The 27,842-nt window shown below is 40.5% G+C and overlaps 1 protein-coding gene across 1 annotated transcript in view; it reads right to left on the bottom strand.

Moving 5' to 3' along the window:
• Nucleotides 1-27,267, bottom strand: part of LOC147336160 (NXPE family member 3-like) — a 36,770-nt gene extending 9,503 nt beyond the window's left edge. Inside the window, exons 1-2 of the mRNA XM_086287654.1 lie at nt 27,170-27,267; nt 26,860-27,039 (exon numbers count right to left, since the gene is read on the bottom strand). Coding sequence (XP_086143780.1) covers nt 26,860-26,979 — 120 coding nt within the window. The 5' untranslated portion in view covers nt 26,980-27,039; nt 27,170-27,267. The remainder of the gene's footprint in view (nt 1-26,859; nt 27,040-27,169) is intronic.
• Nucleotides 27,268-27,842: the final 575 nt, after the last annotated feature.

Below are 27,842 nucleotides of genomic sequence, written 5' to 3'. Positions count from 1 at the left end.
TACAGCATCCATTCTTCGCACCAAAATAGTTGTGTATAGTTTATAATCTGAGTTCAGGACACTTATCGGCCTATAAGATTTGCAGTTTAGTCTATCCTGTCCCCCCTTTGGCAAAACAGATATGAAGGCCTCCTTCCAAGAGGGAGGTACCAGACCTCCTTTCAAAATGTAGTTAAAACTAGTTTCCAACAGGGGAAGAAGGCTTTCCTTCATGGTTTTGTACCATTCGGCAGGGAGCCCATCGGTACCTGGCGATTTATTGGATTTAAGGCTGGAAATAGCTTTAATTATTTCTTCCCGAGATATTAAGGACGTTAACTTACTATTTGCTTCTCGACCAATCGTAGGCAGGTCTAAAGAATTCAAAAAGTCAGTCATCTTATTGACATCACCCTGAGTAGATTGACTATATAAGGATTTGTAATACATTTCAAACGCTTTTTGAATTTTATCCAGGTCAGTTACAACATTGTTACCAACCGGGTCTCTAATCTTATAAATATTATTTTCAGCTTGCTGTTTTCTAATCCGCCACGCCAACTGCTTCGCCGCCTTAGGCCCCGCCTCATAATACCTCTGTTTCATAAACCTTATGTTTTTCTCCACTTCTTCGCTCAATATCTTATCTATCTCCTGCTTAATCTGTCTGATCTGGTGGGTTACTGTAGTATTTTTATCCTTTAGACCTGACTGTTCCAAGGCCATTAATCTATTCTGCAGTTGTAACAATTCTTGGGACTTTTTCTTTTTAATCATGGTCGACTACGCAATTATTTTTCCTCTGAGGACAGCTTTGGCTGCATCCCATACAATACTGTGATTTGTCTCTCCATTATCATTGTCCTGCAGGTACAAGTTAAGATCGGCTGTCATTTGTTTCAAAAAAGCGGGGTCATTTAACATACCGGTATTTAGTCTCCACAAAGTTGTCTTCCGTGTCCCATCCAAATGTAACGTTATATAAATTCCACTGTGGTCAGAGACATCTCTTGGACCTATTCTGCAATCTTTTATCCTGTGTAAATCCCTATTAAACATAAAACAGTAATCTATCCTCGAATACACTGAGTGTCGAGCAGAGTAAAAAGTGAATCCTGACGCTGACCCATGGATAGATCGCCACACATCAATAAGTCCTAATTCCGTTAACATTCCTTTAACTCGTTTCCCTCCAGACGTGCTTTTCCTGTCCCTATTATTTGAGTCTAACCGGGGGTTTAACAGTAAATTAAAATCTCCTGCACAAATAAGAGTTCCCACCGTTTCCTTAGAGATCAAATCAAATATCTTCTTAAAGAAGCTTGCGTTGCTGTCTGGGGGTGCATAGACATTTAATAGTGTGACCGCCTTATTCTCTATTCTACCTTTTACTAAAACAAACCGACCTTCCTTATCACAATTAGTAGATATATGTTCAAATTTTATTTTATTTGAGATAAGGATAGCTACTCCTCGTTTTTTCCCGGCCCTATACGATGAATAAAATGTATGTCTGAAACCCATCTTTTTTAATTTCTCGTGTTCTGCATTATCTAGATGAGTTTCTTGCCAATATGCCAAATCTACTGCCTCCTTTTTCAATTTGGCAATTAATTTGCTTCTTTTAATAGGGCTATTCAGGCCATTTACATTTAGTGACAGCATTTTATAGAACTTATAAGCCATCAAGTGGATATGTGGAATACAACATAATCAACCCAGACCTCAGAACATCACAACCAGAACTCACTGAACAGCAAACACACAAAACATTAATAGGAGCTTCCAATACAAAGGATATAATAGTATCCTTTGACATTGAGGGGACTGGCCACAGGGTGGGGCCCCTCATCCGACAACAGGGGAGTGACCGACAAAAAAGGGCAAAAAATAAGCAAACCAGTCTCTTATCGCTACTAAAAATAACGTGGTGGTTCTCTAACCATGTCCGTAGGCACCAACCTAAAGAAATATGAATTCTGAAGGATACGAAAGTCAGTGTTCCTGCGGTTAGATTATCAAAACTCTACCGCCAGCTATCTCACCGTCGTCCAGCCATCAGCTGCTCACTCGTCTGCTGGCAGTTTTTCTTGCTCCCTCCGGAAAGCTTGGAGTTTTTCCCGCACATGCTGCTGGAAGCCGCCCCCGCAGTGTGCTGTCTGCGTTTCCCAAGGAAGTAGCTGCTTTATTGTGTCCTCTGTCATCCTGTTGGTTTGGTTCCCCAAGGTGATCTTACCCACGGCTATTCCCCGCTTTCTTAAATCTTCGGCAGCTTGGCTCGCGGTATTATATAGGACATTGCCTGACGCATAAAACACTCGCATCTTACTTAGCGGTGTCTGGAAGCGGATCCCGCTGTCCTTCAAAGCCTTCTTAACTGGAATATATTCCCGTCTCCTTTTCTGCACTTCCAGGGAGTAGTCATGATCGAAGTACACCCGTTTGTTTTGGATGTGTACCCCTTTGTTCCACGCCGTGCGGAGAATCTCTTCTTTAACAGAGAACCGGAGGAAGCGCACTATTATTGAGCGTGGTGGGGCGTTCGGGGGTGGTTTTGGTCCCAACGCGCGGTGTGTGCGCTCAATGCCGAGGGCAGGGTCCGGGCCGAAATCTTCGCCTAGGTGTTCTTTGATCAGATTTTCAACAAAGGTAGTCACCGACGAGCCCTCCGAGTTTTCCGGTACGTCGTAGATCCGGATGTTTTTGCGCCTAGCGCGGCCCTCCATATCGGACACCTTTTCCTGAAGCGCCCGTTGATTTTCCAACAGCTGCACAAGTGTATCCCTAACACCAACGTCCCAGCGTTCCGAGTCAGCCATGTTGTCCTCGACGTGCTTTAGCCGACCAGTCATCTCCTCCACCTGACCCGCCATCTCGTGTAATCTTTGATTCAATTCCTTAGAGAGTTCGGCCATTTGCTTCTTTATATCCTCCCCAAATTCCGTACCGAATGCTTTGAAGTCACTTTTCAATTCGGTTCGCAATGTAGCCATTTCGGCCACCAGTACGCTACTCACTGCATCCCGAAGCCAACCCAGACCTTCACCTCGGTCGCCATCTTGTCCCGATGCGGGGCTTGCCTCACTAGCCGCGGCGTCCTTCTCCATTTCACAGTCAAGAATGTTTCGTAGCCCGTATCCTCCCTTTTTAGATTTATCCCCACTCATTCCTGCGTCGAAAAATGGCAATGTAGCCCTAATACAGCTCTCGAGTCCGGGGAAACACACGGTTGGTGCCGGAGGTCACTCTCTATGCGGCCATGCGGTGCTACGAGCCACCGGAAGTTCCGGTGGATTATATTCTTAAACTTAGTTACAGCACTTTCAGAAAGACATCTACTTTGATAAAGTCTACTCTTCACCTTCTGTGTAATCAATTATTGTAAATGTAAATGTTATCAGGAAATGATCAGACAGGAGGGGGTTTTCAGGAAACACTGTTAAATGTTCAGGTTCGATGCCATATGTTAAAACAAGATCTAGAGTGTGATTAAAGTGGTGGGTGGGTTCTTTTACATTTTGAGAGAAGCCAATTGAGTCTAATAACAGATTAAATGCCATGTTGAGGCTGTCATTTTTAGCATCTACATGGATGTTAAAATCACCCACAATAATTATTTTATCTGAGCTCAGAACTAAATTAGATATAAAGTCTGAGAAATCAGACAGAAACTCTGTGTAAGGCCCAGGTGGACGATAGATGATAACAAGTAAGACTGGTTTCTGAGTTTTACAGCTGGGGTGGACGAGGCTAAGCATCAGGCTTTCAAATGAATTAAAAGTCTGTCTTGGTCTTTCATTAATTAATAGGCTGGTGTGAAAAATTGCTGCCACACCGCCCCCTCGGCCTGTGCTTCGAGATTTCTGGTAGTTAGAATGACTCGGGGGTGTTGATTCATTTAAACTAACATAATCATCCTGCTGCAACCAGGTTTCTGTAAGGCAGAGTAAATCGATTTGTTGATCAATTATTAAGTCATGTACTAACAGAGACTTGGAGGAGAGAGACCTAATATTTAATAATCCACATTTCACAGTTTTACTCTTTGGTTCAGATGTGGATACTGTATTGTTCTTTCTTTGTGATTGTTTATGTTCAAGTTGTTTGTTGCTGGTTTTTAATTTGTTTTTTGTCTTTTTGGAAGCTGACACAGTCTCTATGGAGATGGGTTTTTGGGGGGGTAGCACGAGGAGAGAAGCTGCAGAGAGGCGTGTAAGACTGCAACTCTGCTTCCTGGTCCCAACTCTGGATAGTCATATTTTGGGGGGTTTAACACTTGGAGTTCCAGGCTTCTACCGTTCTACCTATAACACCCGAGAGCAGTCAAATGATGGAAGTGGAAGCTAAATTGGCTAGTCATTCATAGGTATATTAGGTCGTTACCTAGGAATTCTGGAGGGAGGGGAGTGGGGGTGTGTGATTGAGGGGGTGGGGGAGTGGAGTGTTTCAGTTTGCCATCTTAGGGAGAAATCAACACACATGGGTGTATGTCCTTTGTTGCTGACATTTATTGATGAAAACAGTACAAAAAACTAACCATTTGTACACATATTTACAAATAATGATAAAAAGTGAGTGAGTACATTTCAACATTTTCAGCAATCACTCACAATCCTGGCACTGCCATGGTATCTGTCGTCTGCATTTACCACATGTGTATCTGTAGCAGTGAACACATCGCACAGTGGCCTGATTTTTTTTGCATCTGTGTTTGACCTGACACGTGGCCCTTTTTCCAGGGCTCGGTGTGGAGGGTTGTGTCCGAAGCAATTGTTCTTTTCTTGCCTTCTTCGCAGCTACATGAGAGCGAGCCAATTCTGTTGCAAGTGCCACCAGGAAGTCCACCCGTCTTTCCTTCGTCCCGGTGCATGCCTGATACAGCACATGTGCATTCAGTGCTGCCATGTCAATCATGTTATAAAACACGGCAACTGGCCAGCGCCGTGTTCCTTTGCGGACAGTGTACTCCCGAACCATCTGGTCCATCACATCCACGCCACACTTTGTTTTGTTGTAAAGGGTGACAGTGTTTGGCTTCCTTTTGGTAGTGTTATCAGTCTGAACCACGCTGTGCATGCTGCTATATCACCGTTGATGAACAGCTTTTCCCATCAAAGACTCGGTGCTGTTTCCTGCAGTATATTGCAAGTAAACCGGACAAGTTTGGGATCAAGTTTTGGGTGGCCTGCGACCTAAAATCCAAGACTGCAACTCTGCTTCCTGGTCCCAACTCTGGATAGTCATATTTTGGGGGGTTTAATAAATTTGTCCATATTTCTAGAAATGAGAGCTGCTCCATCCAAAGTGGGATGGATGCCGTCTCTCCTAACAAGACCAGGTTTCCTCCAGAAGGTTTGCCAATTATCTATGAAGCCCACATCATTTCTTGGACACCACTCAGACAGCCAGAAATTTAAGGAGAACATGCGGCTAAACATGTCACTCCTGGTCTGATTGGGGAGGGGACCAGAGAAAACTACAGAGTCCGACAGTGTTTTAGCAAAGTTGCACACCGATTCAATATTGATTTTAGTGACCTCCGATTGGCGTAACCGGGTGTCATTACTGCCGAGGTGAATTATGATTTTACTGAATTTACGTTTACCCTTAGCCAGCAGTTTTAAATTTCCTTCAATGTCGCCTGCTCTGGCCCCTGGAAGACAATTGACTATGGTTGCCGGTGTCTCTAGCTTCACATGTCTGAGAACAGAATCACCAATTACCAGAGTTTGACCCCCGGCGGGTGTGTCGCCGAGTGGGGAAAAACGGTTAGACACATGAACGGGTTGGTGGTGTACCTGGGGCTTCTGTTTAGGACTATGCTTCCTCCTCACCGTGACCCAGCCGCCCTCTTTCCCCAGCTGCTTGGGGTCTGCCGGGGAACAGCTAGCGGGGCCTACGCTATCTTCGGCTGCACCAGCTACAGGGGCCTGGCTTGTGGGAGGCTGCAACAGAAAAAGGACAAGAATTATTGGGGCGCGGGGAAATAGCAGCATACGTGGGGGAAGAGTATGAGTCTTACGGTGACAGCGGGGCTGTGGGAGCCGGAGGGAGGGGTGAGGGTCCCACGTATGCTGCTATTTCCCCGCGCCCCAATAATTCTTGTCCTTTTTCTGTTGCAGCCTCCCACAGTCCCGTTTTCGGCGTTCCTGCGCGACTCATCTCCCGGTCCTTGGTTTCTCGAGTTTCACGCGTGTTTTCCTTCTACCCTCCCGGGACACCTTCAGTTAAAATAAAGTTTATTTTATCGTACTCCTGTGTGTGTTGGCTCTGCTTCTGGGTCCAGCTTGTGCGCTGAACTTTGGTTCATGACACTAATAGTTTTAAATAGAGCACCACAAACAACAGGTATTCCTTTAGAAATAAACTTTTCTTGTGTTACTTCTAAAAACTACAGATTCTTAACTCTGCAACAGTTAGACAGAGTTGGTTACAGTTAGGCCCTCAACAGTCAGCAAAACAAGTCATAAAACAATAAAAGAGGCTCCCTTATCAAGAGCATCCCAGCACTGTAGTTCCATTACAATCAGTTTCCTTTATTTTATCTTATCATGTCAGAGGCCAACTGAAACCAAGTCCACCTATATAAAAACAGCCCATCAGACACACAGTAGTTTCCTCAGCACTTCACAATTCCCCCCAAGGTATAGCGTTTTAACTTTTTATTTTTTCGGATCCCAGACACAGCGGTGTGAGGTAGTTAGCACACAGTTTGGACGTGTAGAAAACATTGCTTGTTTGGAACACATCAGCAGAGAGGTAGAGTTCATAGCTGTTCATAAGAGTTTAATTTAATCAAACCTCATTTTACGGATCTAAGTGGCTCCTCATCACTAGCCAATTCACCATTTTATTTAAATATCTGAATTTTCGGAATGAGGATCCAAGCGGGACACAGAGGCTGCTTTAACGCACCAGAATGCAAATATAAATAAAAGCCTGACTATCCTGAGAGCCTAGCTGCAGCGAGACCTTTTTTTCACACAGATTCCTGGATGTGCGTTGGATCCGACTTTGCTACCCACACAGAGCGTTTCTGACAGTCGGGCGCTGCTTATACAATAGAGAAAAGCAACAATACACCGTGTTTCTCTGCTCCAAGGTAAGGATGTCTGTTATACCCAGCGCATAAATGTCTCTGTGTTAACGCTGATTATTCAAACCCTGTTGAAAATGTGACACATTTGTTATCCAAAAACATTTCCTCTAAATTTGCAAAGTTACTGATTTAAAAATTATATTTTTGAATTTTTAATTGCATGACAAACATACAATAGACTCTTGAGCATATTTATATAGCTAAATACACAATGGTATAACCGTGCTAAATAAAAGAGGCCCAAGTACCAAAGCACTCTAATGCAAGCCTCTAAACTGCATGTTGATAAGTACATGAAGCGTACCTCTACAGCTGAAAACAGATTGTATCCATACTTTGAGGATCTGCTGAATTGTTTTTAATGGCACTTTTTTTTTTTTTTGATGAACTGCAGATGATGATGAATTCCTCTTTATTGTAGAAACAGTCCCTAAGCTGTTGTTGCTCATACTTACTGAGTTCCCTAGCTACTTCCTTACTATGTCAGTAAACTTTTTGAAAAGGAAGCTGCTGTAGATTTAAAGAAACACCTTAATTGAAGCAAAGGCAAAAAAATTGGAATGAATTTTATGTGACTGTAAAGCCAACAATAAGTGAAAATCCAAAAACGCCTCCAATCCTAATGATCTCCCCCCCCTCTCTCTCTCTCTCTCTCTGTGTGTGTGTGTGTGTGTGTGTGTCCTCACAGAAGGAAGGTCACGACAGGAGCTTTTTTCAATCAGTTTTTTACAAGAAGTGTAGCTCATACAATGGTATAAATGTATTATTTGCGATACTTTATAAATATGAACCTCTAAAGATTTTGAGTTCGTGCACATTGTGAATCAAGAATCTAAATATTTGTATCACAACGATTTCTATAAAAGCATTTTGTTTATGGGGATAATGTGACAAATCTTTTGTGACCCTATTAATGATCAATGGTAATTGAAGAGGAACCCTGGCTCTGGACATTTTCATGACAAGTGACAGCGCTGACATCTACTAACGAGAGAACATGTTTTATCATCATAAACACGGTGATAAGACGCATCGTTAAAGTGTCACTTCAGTAATGTTGACTCATGTTTTTTAATAGATGACTTAAAACACTAAACTCTAATTTCTGTGGTTATTTTAAGTTTACAGAATATAACATGTGGTAAGACGACGAGTTTTACTTCTCATGTTATGTGTATCTATTTATCATGTATGCTACTTTGCTCTGTGGACTGTAAAATGTTTCATTGTGTTCATGAAATAAACCAGACTTTCACTGTCTGCATCTTTTACTGTTTTTCTGCTTTTGTTCACTCCAAGTTTGACAAAACCTACAGATATCCAGAGTTAACTCGCTAACAATGTGGAGCAGTCTCAGTGTATTTAGCTGCTTTTTCCCTGAACACAACCAATCGAGAGAAACGCCTGTAGGCCTCACTTTGGTCATTTTGAATGCTGAAGGAGATTTGTTCAATAGACACCTTATACTAGTGTTTCCTGCACTTAATCCATCACTACTATGTTCTATATAAATCCAGATTCCTTTTATAGTTTGCAGTGAAATTTGTTAAACCGTTGCTTAATGGGACAGAAGTACAAGTCGCTCTTTACTAACACATTTGTAGATGAGTTTAATGCTGAACAACACAGCTAGCAGTCTCACACACTCTTTAGGTTTTTCAAGTTATGTGTGTAAGGGTTTAGTCTATCAAACCTTACCCTTTTCTCCCCAGTATCACAATAGTATGACTCCCAAAGTACGGCTCAGTAAACAACCTATGATTCTAAAGACAGAACAGAAAGATACAGTTGGAAGATGAATGATTGCGTTTTTATGATGTGTAGTAAAACGACCCCCTCTTCTTCTTCTCTGTGTTGTTCTTGTGTGTGTGTGTGTGTGTGTGTGTGTGTGTGTGTGTGTGTGTGTGTGTGTGCCTTAGAAGTCAATTAATACATTAGCCATACTTAAAAAAACATCTGAATTTCATTTAGAACTGAGATTCTAAGTTGTAAGGAGGAATCTTATGCACAGCCAGAAACATGTTTCCCCACTTTCACAATGCTGAGGTGCCAAATCCACAACCCCAAACAAATGGTTTATTACACGCAGGTGTGAAGGGCAAGCTTTACTTACACAGCCTCACACACAGTAGATTTTTAAAGTTTTTTTGGGTACAGTGGTTTAGCCACAGATGCAACATCCACTTTTGATAAAGATCACTCCACCTGTTTATTTCTTAAGAAATTAAGCATCTTTATTAAGCTCTTATTTATACATGTCTACACATTAATAGACACCGTGTGCTCTGAGACATTATAGTCTTCTACTTCTGCTTCCATCGGTTTGCATTTTAAACTCCCAACCTTTCAGGTTGTTATGAACGGCTTATATTTCTAACATTTTGTGATGTAAAAGTGAACCATGGTTTTTTTTTTTTTTTTTTTAATTTTCTGTTTGATGGAAGGACTTAAGACACGAGTTATTTAAACAATTCTAAATGACAGTGTGATGGCCATAGTACTTTATGTGGGCCAAATGTGTTAAGGACAATGTTTATCAATGTAAAATTGCAAAGAACCTTTGAATAGATTATAACATTTTGTAAACAGATACCTCAGAAGCTGTACTGGTAGATCTATGTATGTAAGGTAAAACTATCCACAGTACTTCCACTTAAGTAACTAAACACATAAAGTCACCCTTACCAATAATCCACTGCTCCTTGAAAAAAAGTAGCACAAACAGACAACTGATTGAGCAATGATAAGTAGAGCTACCCGAGGCCGATACTCAAGCAGAAGAAAATTAAAAGTTGTTGTTTTTGTGGCTCGAAAAATTAAAGAATGTATGTTTAATAATTCAACAAGACCCGCACCTTCAACACATGTACATTCAAATTTTGGAACAGGCTCAACATTGCTGCTGTTCAATAGTTTTTATCCGTTTGAAAAAGTCATTTTACGGCTTTAATGTTTCCAGCTGATAAGGAGAATGAGTGCATTTCAAATGTGCGTCCAAAGGCTTTAAACATCTGCTTTGTCTGTAACGACAGTATCAAACTACAGAGCATTGTTTTTACTAAAATTCAACATTTTCCGATGAAAATTTGGCTACTTTTTTTTTTTTTCTTTACTGTAACACCCACCTCAATGCCATTTTTAGGATATTCTTGGTGATCACATTTTTTCATATTTATGCTTTTGGCACTGAGGGTATCTAATACGCATGTTGTCACTGTGTTTGTACTACCAGCTGTGAGGGCTCTGCTTTTGCTTTGAGCAGTCTGTTTTTATTTTGTCTCGTGAGTGTGTGTGTTTTTCAAACGAGATCCTCGTCAGTTTGATTTTGTTACCACAAACTTTGTGTGAAGTTCACAACAGAGGTAAAGAGATTTAAACACCCCAGTTTAAGGAGGCAGGCAGGGGTTGAACCAGCTGCACAGGGCTGGTGAAGCAGAGAGTGTCCGGGGAGATGTGCAACAGAAGCAGAGGGAACATTTTACAAGATGATAAATGGCAGATTTAGATGATTAAGGATTTGTTGACAAGATTAAAAGACACGTCCGTCAGAGTTCAACAACATTACAGTTTGATTAAATAAAAAAGTTTTTAGACTACACAAGGTTCATTTTCTCCTCTGATAGTAATCATATTAAACATGTCAAGAAAGAAAGAGTATAAAGAAAATAGTAAATGTGTGTCTAATTAAACTCTTCCTGTGAGCCTTACATCATCCTTTAATATGTTTGGTGTTACAAACTTGAAGAAGCACGGAAAAGATCATCAGACATTAATCTAATCAGTTTGCAGCCTTCATTCGTATTGAAAAGTTGAAATCTTCCCTGCTAGACCCAAGTGCAGCGTTTAACTCCGTCGGCCATAACATTTTATTACAGCTATTATTAAATGGAGAGTCCTCTTCACACACTGAGGTTAATTATGAAGCTCCACAGGCTTCTGTGCAAAGACCAGTTCTGTTTACATTATACGTGCTTTAGAAGACATAGCATACCACAGGTCAGCTCAGCAACATTTCGACTTTGGCTTGTTTTTTCTGGTTAACGTTAATTACGTAATTTAGAATTAAAGTTTAGTGTTTTTAGCATTTAGGATGGCCGTGGCGAGTAACTCAAGTGCTGTAAACATTTCATGAAACCTCATCAAAAGTTATCTGAGTTGGAAGGGTGGCTGTTAATAAGCCATTCTTAAGGAAGGAGAACAGAGAAAAATAAGGCTGAGGTGTGCCAAATTACACAAGAAATTGACTGGAAAAAGAAATCAGCTGTAATATGTCTTATGGAGTAATGAATCCAAATTTGAAATATGCATGGAAGAGGTCCGAAGAGAGATACAACAGTGAATGTCTATAGCCGTCTTTAACACAGCGTGGATACTCTACCGTGCTTTGAGGCTGGATTTCAGCCAGTGTTGTTGGAGCTCTTATCCAAATTAATCAAATTATGAATGTAGAAAAGTTCCACCAGATTTTGATCGACCACGTAGCCACGTAGTGTCTGATTGGCTTCAACTTCATTTTTCAGTACGACAATGATCGCAAACATACTGCCAATGTAGTCAAAGTATGCCTGGATGAAACAACGCATCAGTCATGGATTGATCTCTCCAGGGTTCGAACCTCAAGATAATCGAAGCAGTGTGGGATCATCTTGACAGAAAACAAAACAAAAGGCAGCCAGCATCCAAAGAAGAGTCTCGGATGTCTTTCAAGAAGCCTGCAGAACTAAGAGATTACAAGAAAGCTTACCTATTAGAGTTTAAGCTGTGTTGAAGAATGAAAGGCAGCTTTAACTGGACAAAAGGGGAAAAAAATCCCACATTGACAGCTAACTCAAGAGACAAAAAGCATTAGAACTCAAGTCATTACCTTACTTAAGGATAAATAAGTTAATTAATTACATTAATGCATAAGCAGAAAATAACCTACAGTAACTGCTTTGCGATATGGAAGTGCAAAAGACAACTGAAAGGGAGGATAGTTTCTATATATGTGGTTTCTATTAAGGGACAGAGGAACGATAAGAAACGATAAGAAATCAAGGACAAGGAGTGTGGTGTAGATAAGTGAGGAAATCCAATCATTACTACAAATTTAGTTGAAATTTAAATATTTTAACTATGGTGTGTGAGGTGGGCCCCTGGGTGCCTCCTGTGAGGGCTGTCTGTTTTCCACATTCTGCAACGGTAAAATTATGACTTTGAGGCGGATATTTGTTTTACCAAATGGACAAAACCCGTCTCCTGTTGACAAAACTCGCCTCATGGTTGACTCTTTCCCACAGAGGGGGGGTGCTTTAATAAACTTATTCGAATATGAGCTTTTTTCCACTAAGACTTGTTTTATGGGGAGATGTACGAAATTATTTACCGGGTTACAAGCAATGATGATATAGGATGTTGACTCCTCAGCGTCATCATTTTCTATCTATTGAGAAAACCCATTGTAAAAGTAATGAAGAAAAAAAAAAAACTCTTCCACCGTCTCACTCCTCCTTGACCCGCGGTGTGTGTGTGTGTGTGTGTGTGTGTGTGTGAAACAAGATCGCCTGTCACGGCAATTATGGTTTGTTTTTTCAGTCTCTTGTAAAAAGGACTCTCAAAAGGAAAAGTAGTATTCACTAAGGGATATTTATTCATTTTTTACACATATAGGGTAGGCAGCCTGTAGGTTACAAGCGGATAGAAAGTTCTTCTTTTCATCACAAGCTATGGTGTATCTTAAAGGTTTTTTACTGCGTCTGTATTATATGAAAATAAAATTACTATTGAAATCTCTACAGGAAGTCACTCTTTATTTCCATTACAAACGCCGGTGCAGCTTAAGAAAGTAAAATTACATCCGCTATTGTAAAAAAACAGAGAGAATTGTCATAATATTGAAACAGAGTTCAGACTATGAGTTTGCGGAAAACTAACTGCAGCTCTGTCTCTCTATACACCACAGAATCAGCTGCTGCCCCACATGCTCGGGGGTTCGGAGGGAGAGCAGATTTCTTCGCCGTCCAAGTAAACAGGAGCGCTGCTTTTTATTCTCCTCCCCTGCTGCAGTCCCTCCCTCTAAAAACTTTTTTTTCCCAACAACAGATGGCGCGCTTTCGGAGGTTTCCCCCCCTCCTTCTCAGGATGCAATTCGACACGCTTAGAGACAGATGGCGCGCTTCCGGGGTTCACCCCCCCTTCTCCGGATGTCGGGGGTTTCCCGCCCCCCCTTCTCCGGATGCAATTCGTCACGCTCATTACACACTTCCGGGGGGGAGGGGGGAGGTCAAAAGGTCATGATTAGGGCCATCAATCACTTCGGATTAAATTTTGTCATAAGCTGTATGGGAGTATCTCTCTTGTATGTATAACTTGTACATATCTTTCTTGTGTAAATGTAAATTTGTCTGTTATTGTGTAAATACTTAGGCTATTGTGTACTTCACACACATGGAGAAATGCCAAACTGCCTTTCATTGTTCTTGTAACAGTGACAATAAAAAAAAAGCTATTCATTTTTATAATTGTATTTTAACAAAAGATTTTGAAAATAATTTTTTAAATTTGGGTTTTCTAAATGGTTTTTGAAATGAGGTTTATGTTTTTTTTTGAGGAATACATTTTCGATTGTAAGTATTTATTAATGGCTTAATAATTAATTTGAAAATATTGATTCATAAATTTATAAATGAATTTACATTATTAGATAATAATTATATTAAATAAAATAATATTCACAACTAGCCACACTCTGCAACAGTTAGACAGAGTAGGTTACAGGTAGGGCCTCAACAGTCAGCAAAAGAAGTCATAAAACAATAAAAGAGGCTCCCTTATCAAGAGCATCCCAGCACACACATCCCAACTGTAGTTCCATAGTTTCCACATTTTTTAATTACAAACAGTTCCATTATTTTATCTTAATCATGTCAGAGGTAAACTGAAACCATGTCCAACTGAACCTCCAAAGGTTTTTCACATTTTCTTACACCCTACACCTTTATCTCTACAGGCAGACAATTACACCTCCTACTGACTAACCGAACCACCATAGTTTTTCCACCTTTCTCTTTACAACCTGCTCTTTATATCTACATCTCAGAGCCGGACTGAAACCAAGTCCACCTATATAAAAACAGCCCATCAGACACACAGTATTTTCCTCAGCACTTCACAACTGCCGCAAGGTATATCGTTTTAACTTTTTATTTTTTCAGATCCCAGACACAGCGGTGTGAGGTAGTTAGCACACAATTTGGCCATGTAAAAAACATCGATTGTTTGGAACACATCAGCAGAGAGGTAGAATTCATAGCTGTTCATAAGAGTTTAATTTAATCAAACCTCATTTTACGGATCTAAGTGGCTCCTCATCACTAGCCAATTCACCATTTTATTTAAATATCAGAATTTTCGGAATAATGATCCAAGCGGGACACAGAGGCTGCTTTAACGCACCAAAATGCAAATATAAATAAAAGGCTGACGATCCTGAGAGCCTAGCTGCAGCGACACCTTTCTTTCACACGGATTCCTGGATGTGTGTTGGAGCCAACTTTGCTACCCGCACAGAGCGTTTCTGACAGTCGGGCACTGCTTATACAATAGAGAAAAGCAACAATACAGCGTGTTTCTCTGCTCCAAGAAATCCGAGGGCCTTTCACGAGATCCTCATCAGTTTGATTTTGTTACCACAAACTTTGTGTGAAGTTCACAACAGAGGTAAAGAGATTGAAACACCCCAGTTTAAGGAGGCAGGGGTTGGACCACCTGCACAGGGCTGGTGAAGCAGAGAGTGTCGGGGGAAATGTACAAGTGTTTCTAAGATCTTTTCGCCCCGTTACAATAACCTCAGTTTTATCTGAACTTAGAAGCAGAAAATTAAAGATCATTATGTGTCTAAGACATTCTGGCAGTTTAACCAATAAAAGTGGGTATCATATGCATAGCAGTGAAAATGTATGCTATGTCTTCTAAAGCACGTATAATGTAAACAGAACTGGTCTTTGCACAGAAGCCTGTGGAGCTTCATAATTAACCTCAGTGTGTGAACAGGACTCTCCATTTAATAATAGCTGTAATAAAATGTTATGGCCAACGGTGTTAAACTTTTCAATATGAATGAAGGCTGAAAACTGATTAGATTAATGTCTGATGATCTTTTCTGTGCTTCTTCAAGTTTGTAACACCAAACATATTAAAGGATGATGTAAGGCTCACAGGAAGAGTCTAATTAGACACACATTTACTATTTTTCTTTATACTCTTTCTTGCTTGACATGTTTAATATGCTTACTATCAGAGGAGAAAATGACCCTTGTGTAGTTTAAAAACTTTTTATTTAATCAAACTGTAATGTTTTTGAACTCTGACGGACGTGTCTTTTAATCTTGTCAACAAATCCTCAATCATGTAAATCTGCCATTTATCATCTTGTAAAATGTTCCCTCTGCTTCTGTTGCACATCTCCCCGGACACTCTCTGCTTCACCAGCCCTGTGCAGGTGGTCCAACCCCTGCGTCCTTAATAGAATAGAATAGAATAGAATTCAACTTTGTCATTGCACATGCACAGGTACAGGGCAACGAAATGCAGTTTGCATCCATCCAGAAGTGCTTTAGTGATATAGATATATTACAATATATATTAGCAATAATATAGATATGTGAGTATATTACAGAAATGGGTCTATTATGGTATGTTATAATGTACACGGTATGAAGTATGTTGTGAATATTCTATAACTATAAGTATGTACAGGCTGTAGTGAGTACAAGCTATGTACAGGATATGAACAGGATATAAATATGAAAAACTATACAGAATATGAAATAAATAACTTTACAGAATCTGGGATATACAGCTATACAGAAATGGGAACTATGCAAGTTGTAAACAGTTGTAGGATTAAAGATTATCGAATGTACAGAATGATTATTTACACAGAGCTATACAGTAGTGCAGTTAAGATAAGTGAGGGTGTAGATAGTTTCTACAGAGGCTATATAAAGTGCTAGTGGTTGTGAGTGGTGGTTCAGTCCATGTTATTATTGTGTTTGAGGGTACAGTTGTCCATTGTGGGTGTGTGTATGTTCAGTCCATGAGTTTAACGTGGGTCAGATGTCAGGAGGCAGAGTTCAGGAGTCTGACAGCTGTGGGGAAGAAGCTGTTCCGGTACCTGGTGGTCTTAGTCCGGAGGCTCCTGTAGCACCTCCCAGAGGGCAGGAGGGTGAAGAGTCCATGTGATGGGTGACTGGGGTCTTTGATGATTTTCCCAGCCCTTTTCAGACACCGCTTCCTGTAGATGTCTTTTATGGCAGGAAGTGGTGCTCCGGCGATGCGCTGGGCAGTTTTCACGACCCTCTGCAACGCCTTCTGGTCCGAGGCAGAGCAGTTCCCGTACCAGACTGTTATACAGTTGGTCAGGATGCTCTCGATGGTGCAGCGATAGAAGTTCACCAGGATGGGTGTTAAACTGGGTGTTTAAATCTCTTTACCTCTGTTGTGAACCGCATGTTCTCCTTAAATTGCTGGCTGTCTGAGTGGTGTCCCAGAAACGATGTGGGCTTCATAGATAATTGGCAAACCTTCTGGAGGAAACCTGGTCTTGTTAGGAGAGACGGCATCCATCCCACTTTGGATGGAGCAGCTCTCATTTCTAGAAATATGGACAAATTTATTAAACCCCCCAAAATATGACTATCCAGAGTTGGGACCAGGAAGCAGAGTTGCAGTCTTACACGCCTCTCTGCAGCTTCTCTCCTCCTGCTACCCCCCCAAAAACCCATCTCCATAGAGACTGGGTCAGCTTCCAAAAAGACAAAAAACAAACTAAAAACCAGCAACAAACAACTTAAACATAAACAATTACAAAGAAAGAACAATACAGTATCCACATCTGAACCAAAGAGTAAAACAGTGAAATGTGGATTATTAAATATTAGGTCTCTCTCCTCCAAGTCTCTGTTAGTACATGACTTAATAATTGATCAACAAATCGATTTACTCTGCCTTACAGAAACCTGGTTGCAGCAGGATGATTATGTTAGTTTAAATGAATCAACACCCCCGAGTCATTCTAACTACCAGAAATCTCGAAGCACAGGCCGAGGGGGCGGTGTGGCAGAAATTTTTCACACCAGCCTATTAATTAATGAAAGACCAAGACAGACTTTTAATTCATTTGAAAGCCTGATGCTTAACATTGTCCACCCCAGCTGTGAAACTCAGAAACCAGTCTTACTTGTTATCATCTATCGTCCACCTGGGCCTTACACAGAGTTTCTGTCTGATTTCTCAGACTTTATATCTAATTTAGTTCTGAGCTCAGATAAAATAATTATTGTGGGTGATTTTAACATCCATGTAGATGCTAAAAATGACAGCTTCAACATGGCATTTAATCTGTTATTAGACTCAATTGGCTTCTCTCAAAATGTAAAAGAACCCACCCACCACTTTAATCACACTCTAGATCTTGTTTTAACATATGGCATCGAACCTGAACATTTAACAGTGTTTCCTGAAAACCCTCTCCTGTCTGATCATTTCCTGATAACATTTACATTTACAATAATTGATTACACAGCGGTGAAGAGTAGACTTTATCAAAGTAGATGTCTTTCTGAAAGTGCTGTAACTAAGTTTAAGAATATAATCCACCCACTGTTATCATCTCCAATGCCCTGTACCAACACAGAGCAGAGCAGCTATCTGAACGCTACCCCAACAGAGGTCGATTATCTTGTTAATAATTTCACCTCCTCACTATGTACAACTCTGGATACTGTAGCTCCTGTGAAAACTAAGGCCTCAAATCAGAAGTACCTGACTCCGTGGTATAATTCTCAAACACGTACCCTAAAGCAGATGACTCGTAATCTGGAGAGGAAATGGCGTGTCACAAATCTAGAGGATCATCATTTAGCCTGGAGAAATAGTTTGTTGCTTTATAAGAAAGCCCTCCGCAAAGCCAGAACATCTTACTATTCGTCACTGATTGAAGAAAATAAGAACAACCCCAGGTTTCTCTTCAGCACTGTAGCCAGGCTGACAAAAAGTCAGAGCTCTATTGAGCCAACCATCCCTTTAACGTTAACTAGTAATGACTCAATGAACTTCTTCACAAATAAAATTTTTATCATTAGAGAAAAAATTACCAATAATCATTCCACAGATGTAATATTATCTACAGCTACTCTTAGTACCATTGATGTTAAGTTAGACTCTTTTTCTCCAATTGATCCTTCTGAGTTAACTTCAATAATTACTTCCTCCAAACCTTCAACGTGTCTTTTAGACCCCATTCCTACAAAACTGCTCAAAGAAGTCCTGCCATTAATTAACTCTTCGATCTTAAATATGATCAACCTATCTCTAATAATCGGCTATGTACCACAGGCCTTCAAGCTGGCTGTAGTTAAACCTTTACTCAAAAAGCCATCTCTAGACCCAGCAGTCTTAGCTAATTATAGGCCAATCTCCAACCTTCCTTTCATATCAAAAATCCTTGAAAGAATAGTTGTCAAACAGCTAACAGATCATCTGCAGAGGAATGGTTTATTTGAAGAGTTTCAGTCAGGTTTCAGAGCTCATCACAGCACAGAAACAGCTTTAGTGAAGGTTACAAATGATCTTCTTATGGCCTCTGAGTGTGGACTCATCTCTGTGCTTGTCCTGCTAGACCTTAGCGCAGCATTCGATACTGTTGACCATAATATCCTATTAGAACGATTAGAACATGCTGTAGGTATTACAGGTACTGCGCTGCAGTGGTTTGTATCATATCTATCTAATAGACTCCAATTTGTGCATGTAAATGGAGAGTCCTCTTCACACACTGAGGTTAATTATGGAGTTCCACAGGGTTCAGTGCTAGGACCAATTCTGTTTACATTATACATGCTTCCCTTAGGCAGTATCATTAGAAGACATAGCATACATTTTCACTGCTATGCTGATGACACCCAGCTCTATCTGTCCATGAAGCCAGATGACACACACCAATTAGTTAAACTGCAGGAATGTCTTAAAGACATAAAGACCTGGATGGCCGCTAACTTTCTGCTTCTTAATTCAGATAAAACTCAGGTTATTGTACTCGGCCCTGAAAATCTTAGAAATATGGTATCTAACCAGATTCTTACCCTGGATGGCATTACCTTGGCCTCCAGTAACGCTGTGAGGAACCTTGGAGTCATTTTTGACCAGGACATGTCCTTCAACGCACATATTAAACAAATATGTAAGACTGCTTTCTTCCATTTGCGCAACATCTCTAAAATGAGAAATATCATGTCTCAGAGTGATGCTGAAAAACTAGTTCATGCATTTATTACTTCCAGGCTGGACTACTGTAATTCATTATTATCAGGATGTCCAAAAAACTCGCTGAAAAGCCTTCAGCTAATCCAAAATGCTGCAGCAAGAGTCCTGACAGGGACTAGAAAGAGAGAGCATATTTCTCCTGTTTTGGCTTCCCTTCATTGGCTTCCTGTTAAATCCAGAATTGAATTCAAAATCCTGCTCCTCACATACAAGGTCTTAAATAATCAGGCCCCATCTTATCTTAATGACCTTGTAGTACCATATCACCCTATTAGAGCACTTCGCTCTCGCTCTGCAGGCCTACTTGTTGTTCCTAGAGTATTTAAAAGTAGAATGGGAGGGAGGGCCTTCAGTTTTCAGGCCCCTCTTCTGTGGAACCAGCTTCCAGTTTGGATTCGGGAGACAGACACTATCTCTACTTTTAAGATTAGGCTTAAAACTTTCCTTTTTGCTAAAGCATATAGTTAGGGCTGGACCAGGTGACCCTGAATCCTCCCTTAGTTATGCTGCAATAGATGTAGGCTGCCGGGGGATTCCCATGATGCATTGAGTTTTTCCTTTCCAGTCACCTTTCTCACTCACTATGTATTAATAGACCTCCCTGCATTGATTCATATCTGTTATTAACCTCTGTCTCTCTTCCACAGCATGTCTTTATCATGTCTTCCTTCTCTCACCCCAACCGGTCGCAGCAGATGGCCGCCCCTCCCTGAGCCTGGTTCTGCCGGAGGTTTCTTCCTGTTAAAAGGGAGTTTTTCCTTCCCACTGTCGCCAAAGTGCTTGCTCATAGGGGGTCATATGATTGTTGGGTTTTTCTCTGTATCTATGAAGCGCCTTGAGGTGACCTTTGTTGTGATTTGGCGCTATATAAATAAAATTGAATTGAATTGAATTGAATTGAACTTCACACAAAGTTTGTGGTAACAAAATCAAACTGACGAGGATCTCGTTTGAAAAAAAAAAAAAACACACACTCACGAGACAAAATAAAAACAGACTGCTCAAAGCAAAAGCAGAGTCCTCACAGCTGGTAGTACAAAACACAGTGACAACGTGCGTATTAGATACCCTCAGTCCCAAAAGCATAAATTTGAAAAAATGGGATCACCAAGAATATCCTAAAAATGGCATTGAGGTGGGTGTTACAGTGAAAAAACAAAAAGCAGCCAAATTTTCATCTGAAAATTTTTCATTTTAGTAAAAACAATGCTCTGTAGTTTGATACTGTCATTACAGACAAAGCAGATGTTTAAAGCCTTTGGACGCACATTTGAAATGCACTCATTCTCCTTATCAGCTGGAAACATTAAAGCCGCAAAATGACTTTTTCGAACGGATAAAAACTATTGAACAGCAGCAATGTTGAGCCTGTTCCAAAATTTGAATGTACATGTGTTGAAGGTGCGGGTCTTGATGAATTATTAAACATACTTTCTTTAATTTTTCGAGCCACAAAAACAACAACTTTTAATTTTCTTCTGCTTGAGTCTCGGCCTCGGGTAGCTCTACTTATCATTGCTGGGTCAGTTGTCTGTTTGTGCTACTTTTTCAAGGAGCAGTGGGTATTGGTAAGGGTGACTTTATGTGTTTAGTTACTTAAGTGGAAGTACTGTGGAAAGTTTTACCTTACATACATAGATCTGACAGTACAGCTTCTGAGGTAACTGTTTACAAAATGTTATATTCTATCCACAAGTTCTTTGCAATTTTACATTGATAAACATTATCCTTAACATATTTGGCCCACATGAAGTACTATGACCATCACATTGTCATTTAGAATTGTTTAAATAACTCGTGTCTTAAGTCTTTCCATCAAACAGAAAATAAAAAAAGTCGCATGGTTCACTTTTATATCACAAAATGTTAGAAATATAAGTCGTTCATAACAAACTGAAAGGCTGGGAGTTTAAAATGCAAACCAATGGAAGCAGAAGTAGAAGACTATAATGTCACAGAGCACACGGTGTCTATTATTGTGTAGACATGTATAAATAAGAGCTTAATAAAGACGCTTAATTTCTTAAGAAATATGCAGGTGAAGTGATCTTTATCAAAAGTAGAAGTTACATCTGTGGCTAAACCACTGTACCCAAAAACTTTAAAAATCTACTGTGTGTGAGGCTGTGTAAGTAAAGCTTGCCCTTCACACCCGCGTGTAACAAATCATTTGTTGGGGGTTGTGGATTTGACACCTCAGCATTGTGAAAGTGGGGAAACATGTTTCTGGCTGTGCACAAGATTTCTGCTTACAACTTAGAATCTCAGTTCTAAATGAAATCCCTCTGGTAAAGAATTTTGAAAATATTGATCAGGAGAGCCGGCCCATCATCCTGTCTTGTCAGTTGGGGGTCAGCTGGGGACTTCAGTGAGCTCATCCAGCCTGCTGAAGACTTTGCATTGCGGGCATCGCCTGAACAGACTGATTGCACTGCGCAGCCACAGCCACAGCATCCCCCTCTGGCTGTGTTCCCCGAGCAGCTCCAATTTGCTTCGCCTCAGACAGAGGTCTCTGCACCTGCTGGGCCTGCTGGAGGCTCAGGAGAGCTGCTCCAGTCACGTGTCTCCACTGAGGGCACAGGAAAGCTCGTCCTGCAACTTTCCACGCCAGCTGGAGTTGAGTCAAGCCTGTCCAGCATTCTGTTATGCTGCCACCTACACAACCACATGTGGCGACCACCAGTGTTGGTCAAGTTACTTGAAAAAAGTAATCAGTAATTAATTACTGATTACTCCCCCCAAAAAGTAATCCCGTTACTTTACTGATTACTTATTTTCAAAAGTAATTAATTACTTAGTTACTTAGTTACTTAGTTACTTTTTAAAAACACGATTTACAACCTGAAGAGGTGATAAAGTGATAGATCTTTCAGCCCAATTCTACTTTTTCTACATAATCCATCATACAAAATGTAATCAAATGGAAAAGTCTCTTTTTTTAACTTGTTTTATCAGTTTTAATCTTTTAACTTTATGCATCAAGCAAAACATTTAATTATATGCAACATTCTCTGACTTGAATAAATTAGTTTAACATTTAAACCTATTTTCTACACATTCCAGCACATAAAATAAAATATTTTTTGTGTTTTCACTCACTCTTTCAAACAGATGCAAGTAAAACACAGCAGAAAATAAATAAAGTCAAAGACTCAGCGGTCCTTTTGCTCTATTTTCACCTGTAAAGCAGGAGCAGGGTAGGCGGAGGGTTACCCTGGTGTAGGTGTGCTGCGGTCAGTTGAAGAATCCGCGCGAGTGTCTCTGAGTTTCCCATCACGTCGTAGCTACTCGGTGCTTGCTTGGAAGTTTAGGGGTTTTTTTCGCTGTAAAAAGAAGTTTTCTTCCCACGCACGATGGACGCTAATGTTTTTGTCACTTTTTATGGAATCAAACTCAAAATAAGGTCAGTACTTCCACGCTTTAAACGCTGCACGCTCATACTCTCTCCCGCACTCGATATGTTATCCATTGTTGATCTGCACACAGCTGCTGTCACCAACGTCGCACTTGCTTACGTCACTGTCATGAGACATTCTCGCAAAAAAAATCACGGTTTTAGTAACGCAGTAACGCAGCGTTCCTACGGGAAAGTAACGGTAATCTAATTACCGATTTTGCAATAGTAATCCCTTACTTTACTCGTTACTTGAAAAAAGTAATCAGATTACAGTAACGCGTTACAAGTAACGCGTTACAAGTAACGCGTTACTGCCCATCTCTGGCGACCACACTTTCACCACTACCTACTAAAAGTCTAAGTCTAGCTAGGGCTCATCTAAGAGGGTATGTTTTAATGGTTTTGTCGCTGCCGCCTGCCACCTGGTCAGCACCTGAACTGCTGTTTTTGTCTCTGTGATCTCGTTGTGTTGAGGTTGTTTGGAGTGTCCCAGGGTTTAAAGTTTTTTGACTGCTTTACATTTGGGTGAAATATTCCAATTAAGTTGCTACTCTGGATTAGGATTCCTGTGTTTGGATCCTACCTTCTTCTGCTGCACATCTCACCTTTAAAAAATTGCCCCTTGGGGATAACAAAGTGTATCTTTACTTTTTTTTTTTTTTTTTTTTTAAAAACGGGTTCACAGTTCTATGTTCTGTGACTAGTGTGTTTTACAGGTTAAGTTTTTTTTTCTTATTCTATCTCTTTTTTTTTCTTTTTAGAAAAGTGGAATTCAGCAGGGAGGTGTCTGTCATGGTCCTGAGTCTACTGACTCAGTTTTTGTTTTTTGATTATAAATATTGGTTGTTGCTATTAGTGTCTTGTTGTGTTTTAGTGAATTTTGGATCTTGGATTTTACTTCTTTGCCTCTCCTGTGTTACACCTTTCTTGTCTAGTCAGAGTCTATGTTCGTGCATCTCCTGTGTCTTCCTTGTCTCCACGCCTGTCTTGTGTTTCCTGTTTTAAATTGTATACGGACTGATTCTTATATAGCGCTTTTCTACTCTCCCCGGAGTACTCAAAGCGTCATGCCACATTCACCTCACTTTCTCTATACATGGTAAAGTACATTGACATAAATTCATACTCCGATGATACGGAGAGCAACTTGGGGTTAGTAAATGGCCTGTATTTGTATAGCGCTTTACTAGTCCCTAAGGACCCCAAAGCGCTTTACACATCCAGTCATCGACCCATTCACACACTGGTGATGGCAAGCTACATTGTAGTCACAGCCACCTTGGGGCGCACTGACAGAGGCGAGGCTGCCGGACACTGGCGCCACCGGGCCCTCTGACCACCACCAGTAGGCAACGGGTGAAGTGTCTTGCCCAAGGACACAACGACCGAGACTGTCCAAGCCGGGGCTCGAACCGGCAACCTTCCGATTACAAGGCGAACTCCCAACTCTTGAGCCACGATTGCCCCAAGTATCTTAGTATCTTTCCCAAGGATACTTGACATGCAGACTGGAGGAGCCAGGGATCGAAACACCAACCTTCCGATCAGTAGGTGACCTGCTCTACCTCCTGAGCTACAGCCACCCCATATGGCTGGTGGCTGGTTTTAAGCTGGCTGTTTTACTTTGGTAGTCTCATGTCCTGTGTTCAGTGTTTTGAGTTTCACTTTCTCCGTCTCATTATGTCTGATTAGTCCCAGCTGTATTTCCACCTGTTTCCCATCCTCTCGTTGTCCTCCCTGTGTATTTTAGGCCTAGGACTTCCCCTGTTTGTTGTTGCATTATACCACTCCATGTGCTGTCTGTTTCCTCTGTGTTTTCAAGTTACTTTGTTCCTAGTTTCCTAGTATTTCTGGTTTCCCTATTGTTCAAGTTCTTAGTTTCTAGTTCGGTTCATTCTTTATGAGTGGAAAAAATTTAGCGTTCATCATCCAGCTTCACTGTGTTTATGTTATGCTAACATAGCTGTGTCGCTAGCGATCACGTAGCACAACATTATATACTGTTAAGGTTCAAAATATTGGGGATGGAGACAAGAGAAAAAACCACAATAACAACACTGGTCCGGCCGGGTTGAGTCAAACGATGATTTAATGATCACACACGTGGGAGATGGACACTGATGCAGACAGCCTCAAAATCTCAAAATGGTGGAGCATTGCTCAAACTTTTATAACCTCTGGTGCCTCCACCTTATCATAAAAAGCCTAAACATTCACATGCTCTCTCTCACACAGCGCCTAAGCTACGACCTTGGCTCCCTGTTTATCTGCTCCTGCTGAAATGGGGCAGAAAACTCCAGCACACTCTGTTCTCTTCTACTCAGACAAATTAGACAATAACCTTCTGCGAACAGTATTTCTTATAACTCAGCAATATAATGCATCATAAAACAATATCATTCATTCACAACAAGTCAGCAATTTAATGTAATGCAAATCAGTTTAACTAATGCAATAGTTATCAGCTTCTTCTAATTCAGGAGAATAATGCAAACTAAAACTACATAATAATTCACAATCTTTAATTAGGGGTATAACATGGCATAAAATAATATCATAATTTTACAATACCAACTTCAGTAACCCCGCAAAAGTCGCTGCTGTTTAGTTTTCAGCCTTCATTTATGCTGGAAGTGATAGCAGAGATGTACATTTTAATTTTTTCAGAAATCTCTCAGTCAGAACATGGTTTATTATGTTTAGGTGGAAGCTAACGAGCTAACTTACTGCTAACTTCTAACTCCATTAAATTTAATAAATTCTGTTTTCATGGATGCCTGGATGTTAAACTTGATTGTTACACCTGGTAAAGCAGGAACGCTGATCATTTTATTAAAGATGAAAGAATTTTAACTCTCAGTGGTCGTTTCACTTTGGGACCTGAAGCAGACTGAGTTTTCGACCCAGATTACTCTGCGAGGCTCCTGACTACCGTAGCCGTAATGTTCCGACAATCAATCAAGCGGTGCGGCTTCATAGCTTACCAAAGTCGTACTAAAACATTTTTTGACAGAGTTTTGAGCGCTGTGTACCAAATAAAATAGGTTCAAGGACAGTAAACACAACCAGAATTCATACATAAGGTTCACCAGATTATAAGGTGCACTGTTGATTTTTGAGAAAATTAAAGGATTTTAAGTGCACCTTTATAGTGCGGAAAATATGGTATGTAATAGCATTGCACTTGAGCCCCCCCCCCCAACGTTTCTGACCATTACATATTAGGTACTTATCCAGCAATACAATTTTAATATTACTGTAGTTGTATTTGGCAGTGTTAAACTATTACCAGATTATAAGCCATTATAAGCCACACCTACTGAAACAACCAGGCTAACCATTTTGTTCTTGCACCAGACAATAAAATGCAGCACTAAAAGATCGGCAAGTGTTCGTTTACTACATTTACTACATTTACTACATTATGGTTTCTCTGATTAGAATGCTACTTCCGTAAAGGGGACTTGTAGCAGAAAATGGAAGGATGAGCAGATAGCTTTTCACTTTAATTCTTTAAAACATAAGTTTTCATTTACTGTAATTTTGTAACAGGATGACAGAAGGAGAGAAGCATGGAGAAATAGAGAAACAGTTTGTGGTCCGATCGCATACCATTGTGGAGACACCGCACAGAATATGGCTGTCACTAGTGTTCAGAGATGATATGACGGCTGACAGAAGTAGCAGTCAACAGTAGCAAATTTAGCAAGTTTGCAGTGCTATACTCTGCTCACCAAAACCCACAGCTTAGTGCAACCACCCCAGAAAATCGCAAGGCAAAGAAATGGGCTATTGCACAATGGCCAAGTCAGTTACTGAATATGCTTTCCAGTTATTAAATACAAAACTAAAGGCAGAAAGACCTACAAACAAGCAGCAACAGAACTTGGCTGCAGTAAAAGCCTAGTAGAGCATCTGAGTGGGAACACAGCATTTGTTAATGTCTATGGGTTTTAAGCTTCTGGCGCGCACACACACACACACGCACACACACACACACACACACACACACACACACACACACACACACACACACACACACACACACACACAGTAGTTTGAATTAAGCAAAAGTCCTCACCTCCAGGATATCCATGATGTATAGCATTAAGATAAAGATAAACACAACCAAGAAGAGGAAGATGTATCCTTTCTTTGGAAGGCAAGTGCGAACTTTCTCGTTACAAAGGTGAAACTTCATGATTGCTAAACTCTCATCATCTCTGGTTGCAATGTTGTACGATGACCAGTTCACCTGGTACTGGATTTGAGAACGAGAATATTAACTAATATCTGCTCAAAAATAATACATAACATTAAACAAAGGCAAGTACATTAACAATGCTAAATACATAAAAATCTGACATTTGCTTTTCAAAATTCTTTCCTACCTCAAAGGAGGTGATTCTTTGAGTCCCTGTGACGAAGGTGATTGTGCTGCTTTACAAGTAATTATTAGTTCTCTTTGTTTGGACTTCTTGGTTTCCAGATAGTTATTGCAAAAGGGTGGTAACATATCTAACCATTATGCAACAATGTAACAAGGTACTTTTATTACTGATGTCGTTATGTGGGTGGAGTTGGAGGAGGAGTTGGAGGTGGAGTGAATGAAAGAATAACTGATGACGTCCTATTAAAACAATGGCCTATGGCCATGTTGTTGCAGTATATTAATGACTAACCTCGTACTGTTGATAGATTATCTCAGTTGTTCTACTGACTGAAGTTTGGTTTGTTTACAGCATCCTGCCATGCGATTGCATTTGCCTTTGCATGTTATATATTTGTATGAATATATAAAATACATTTATAAGTATATGAAACAGTGTTACAGTGAAACAGTGACTAGCTATTCCTGTAACACTAAGCAAAACACTAAGCTGTACTTGTCACGGCTGGCGGAGTGAGCCGTGTGGTGTTGGAGGAAAAGGAGGACCCAAAATGCAGACAGCCGACTGATGATATGAGTGAGGGTTTATTTACAAGTGACAGTGGCAGAACAGACAACGAATCAGGTGACATACTAACGGAAACCTAAACTGGGAGAAACTAACTGACAAACCT

Source organism: Aulonocara sp. 'chitande type north' Nkhata Bay, linkage group LG3, assembly GCF_057382095.1.
Source record: "Aulonocara sp. 'chitande type north' Nkhata Bay isolate Kocher_YH1m ecotype deep benthic linkage group LG3, A_spYH_male_GT1.1, whole genome shotgun sequence".
Lineage (NCBI taxonomy): Eukaryota > Metazoa > Chordata > Actinopteri > Cichliformes > Cichlidae > Aulonocara > Aulonocara sp. 'chitande type north' Nkhata Bay.
Note: the sequence above shows the minus strand (reverse complement) of the source record. Positions and strands in the feature narration are given on the sequence as shown.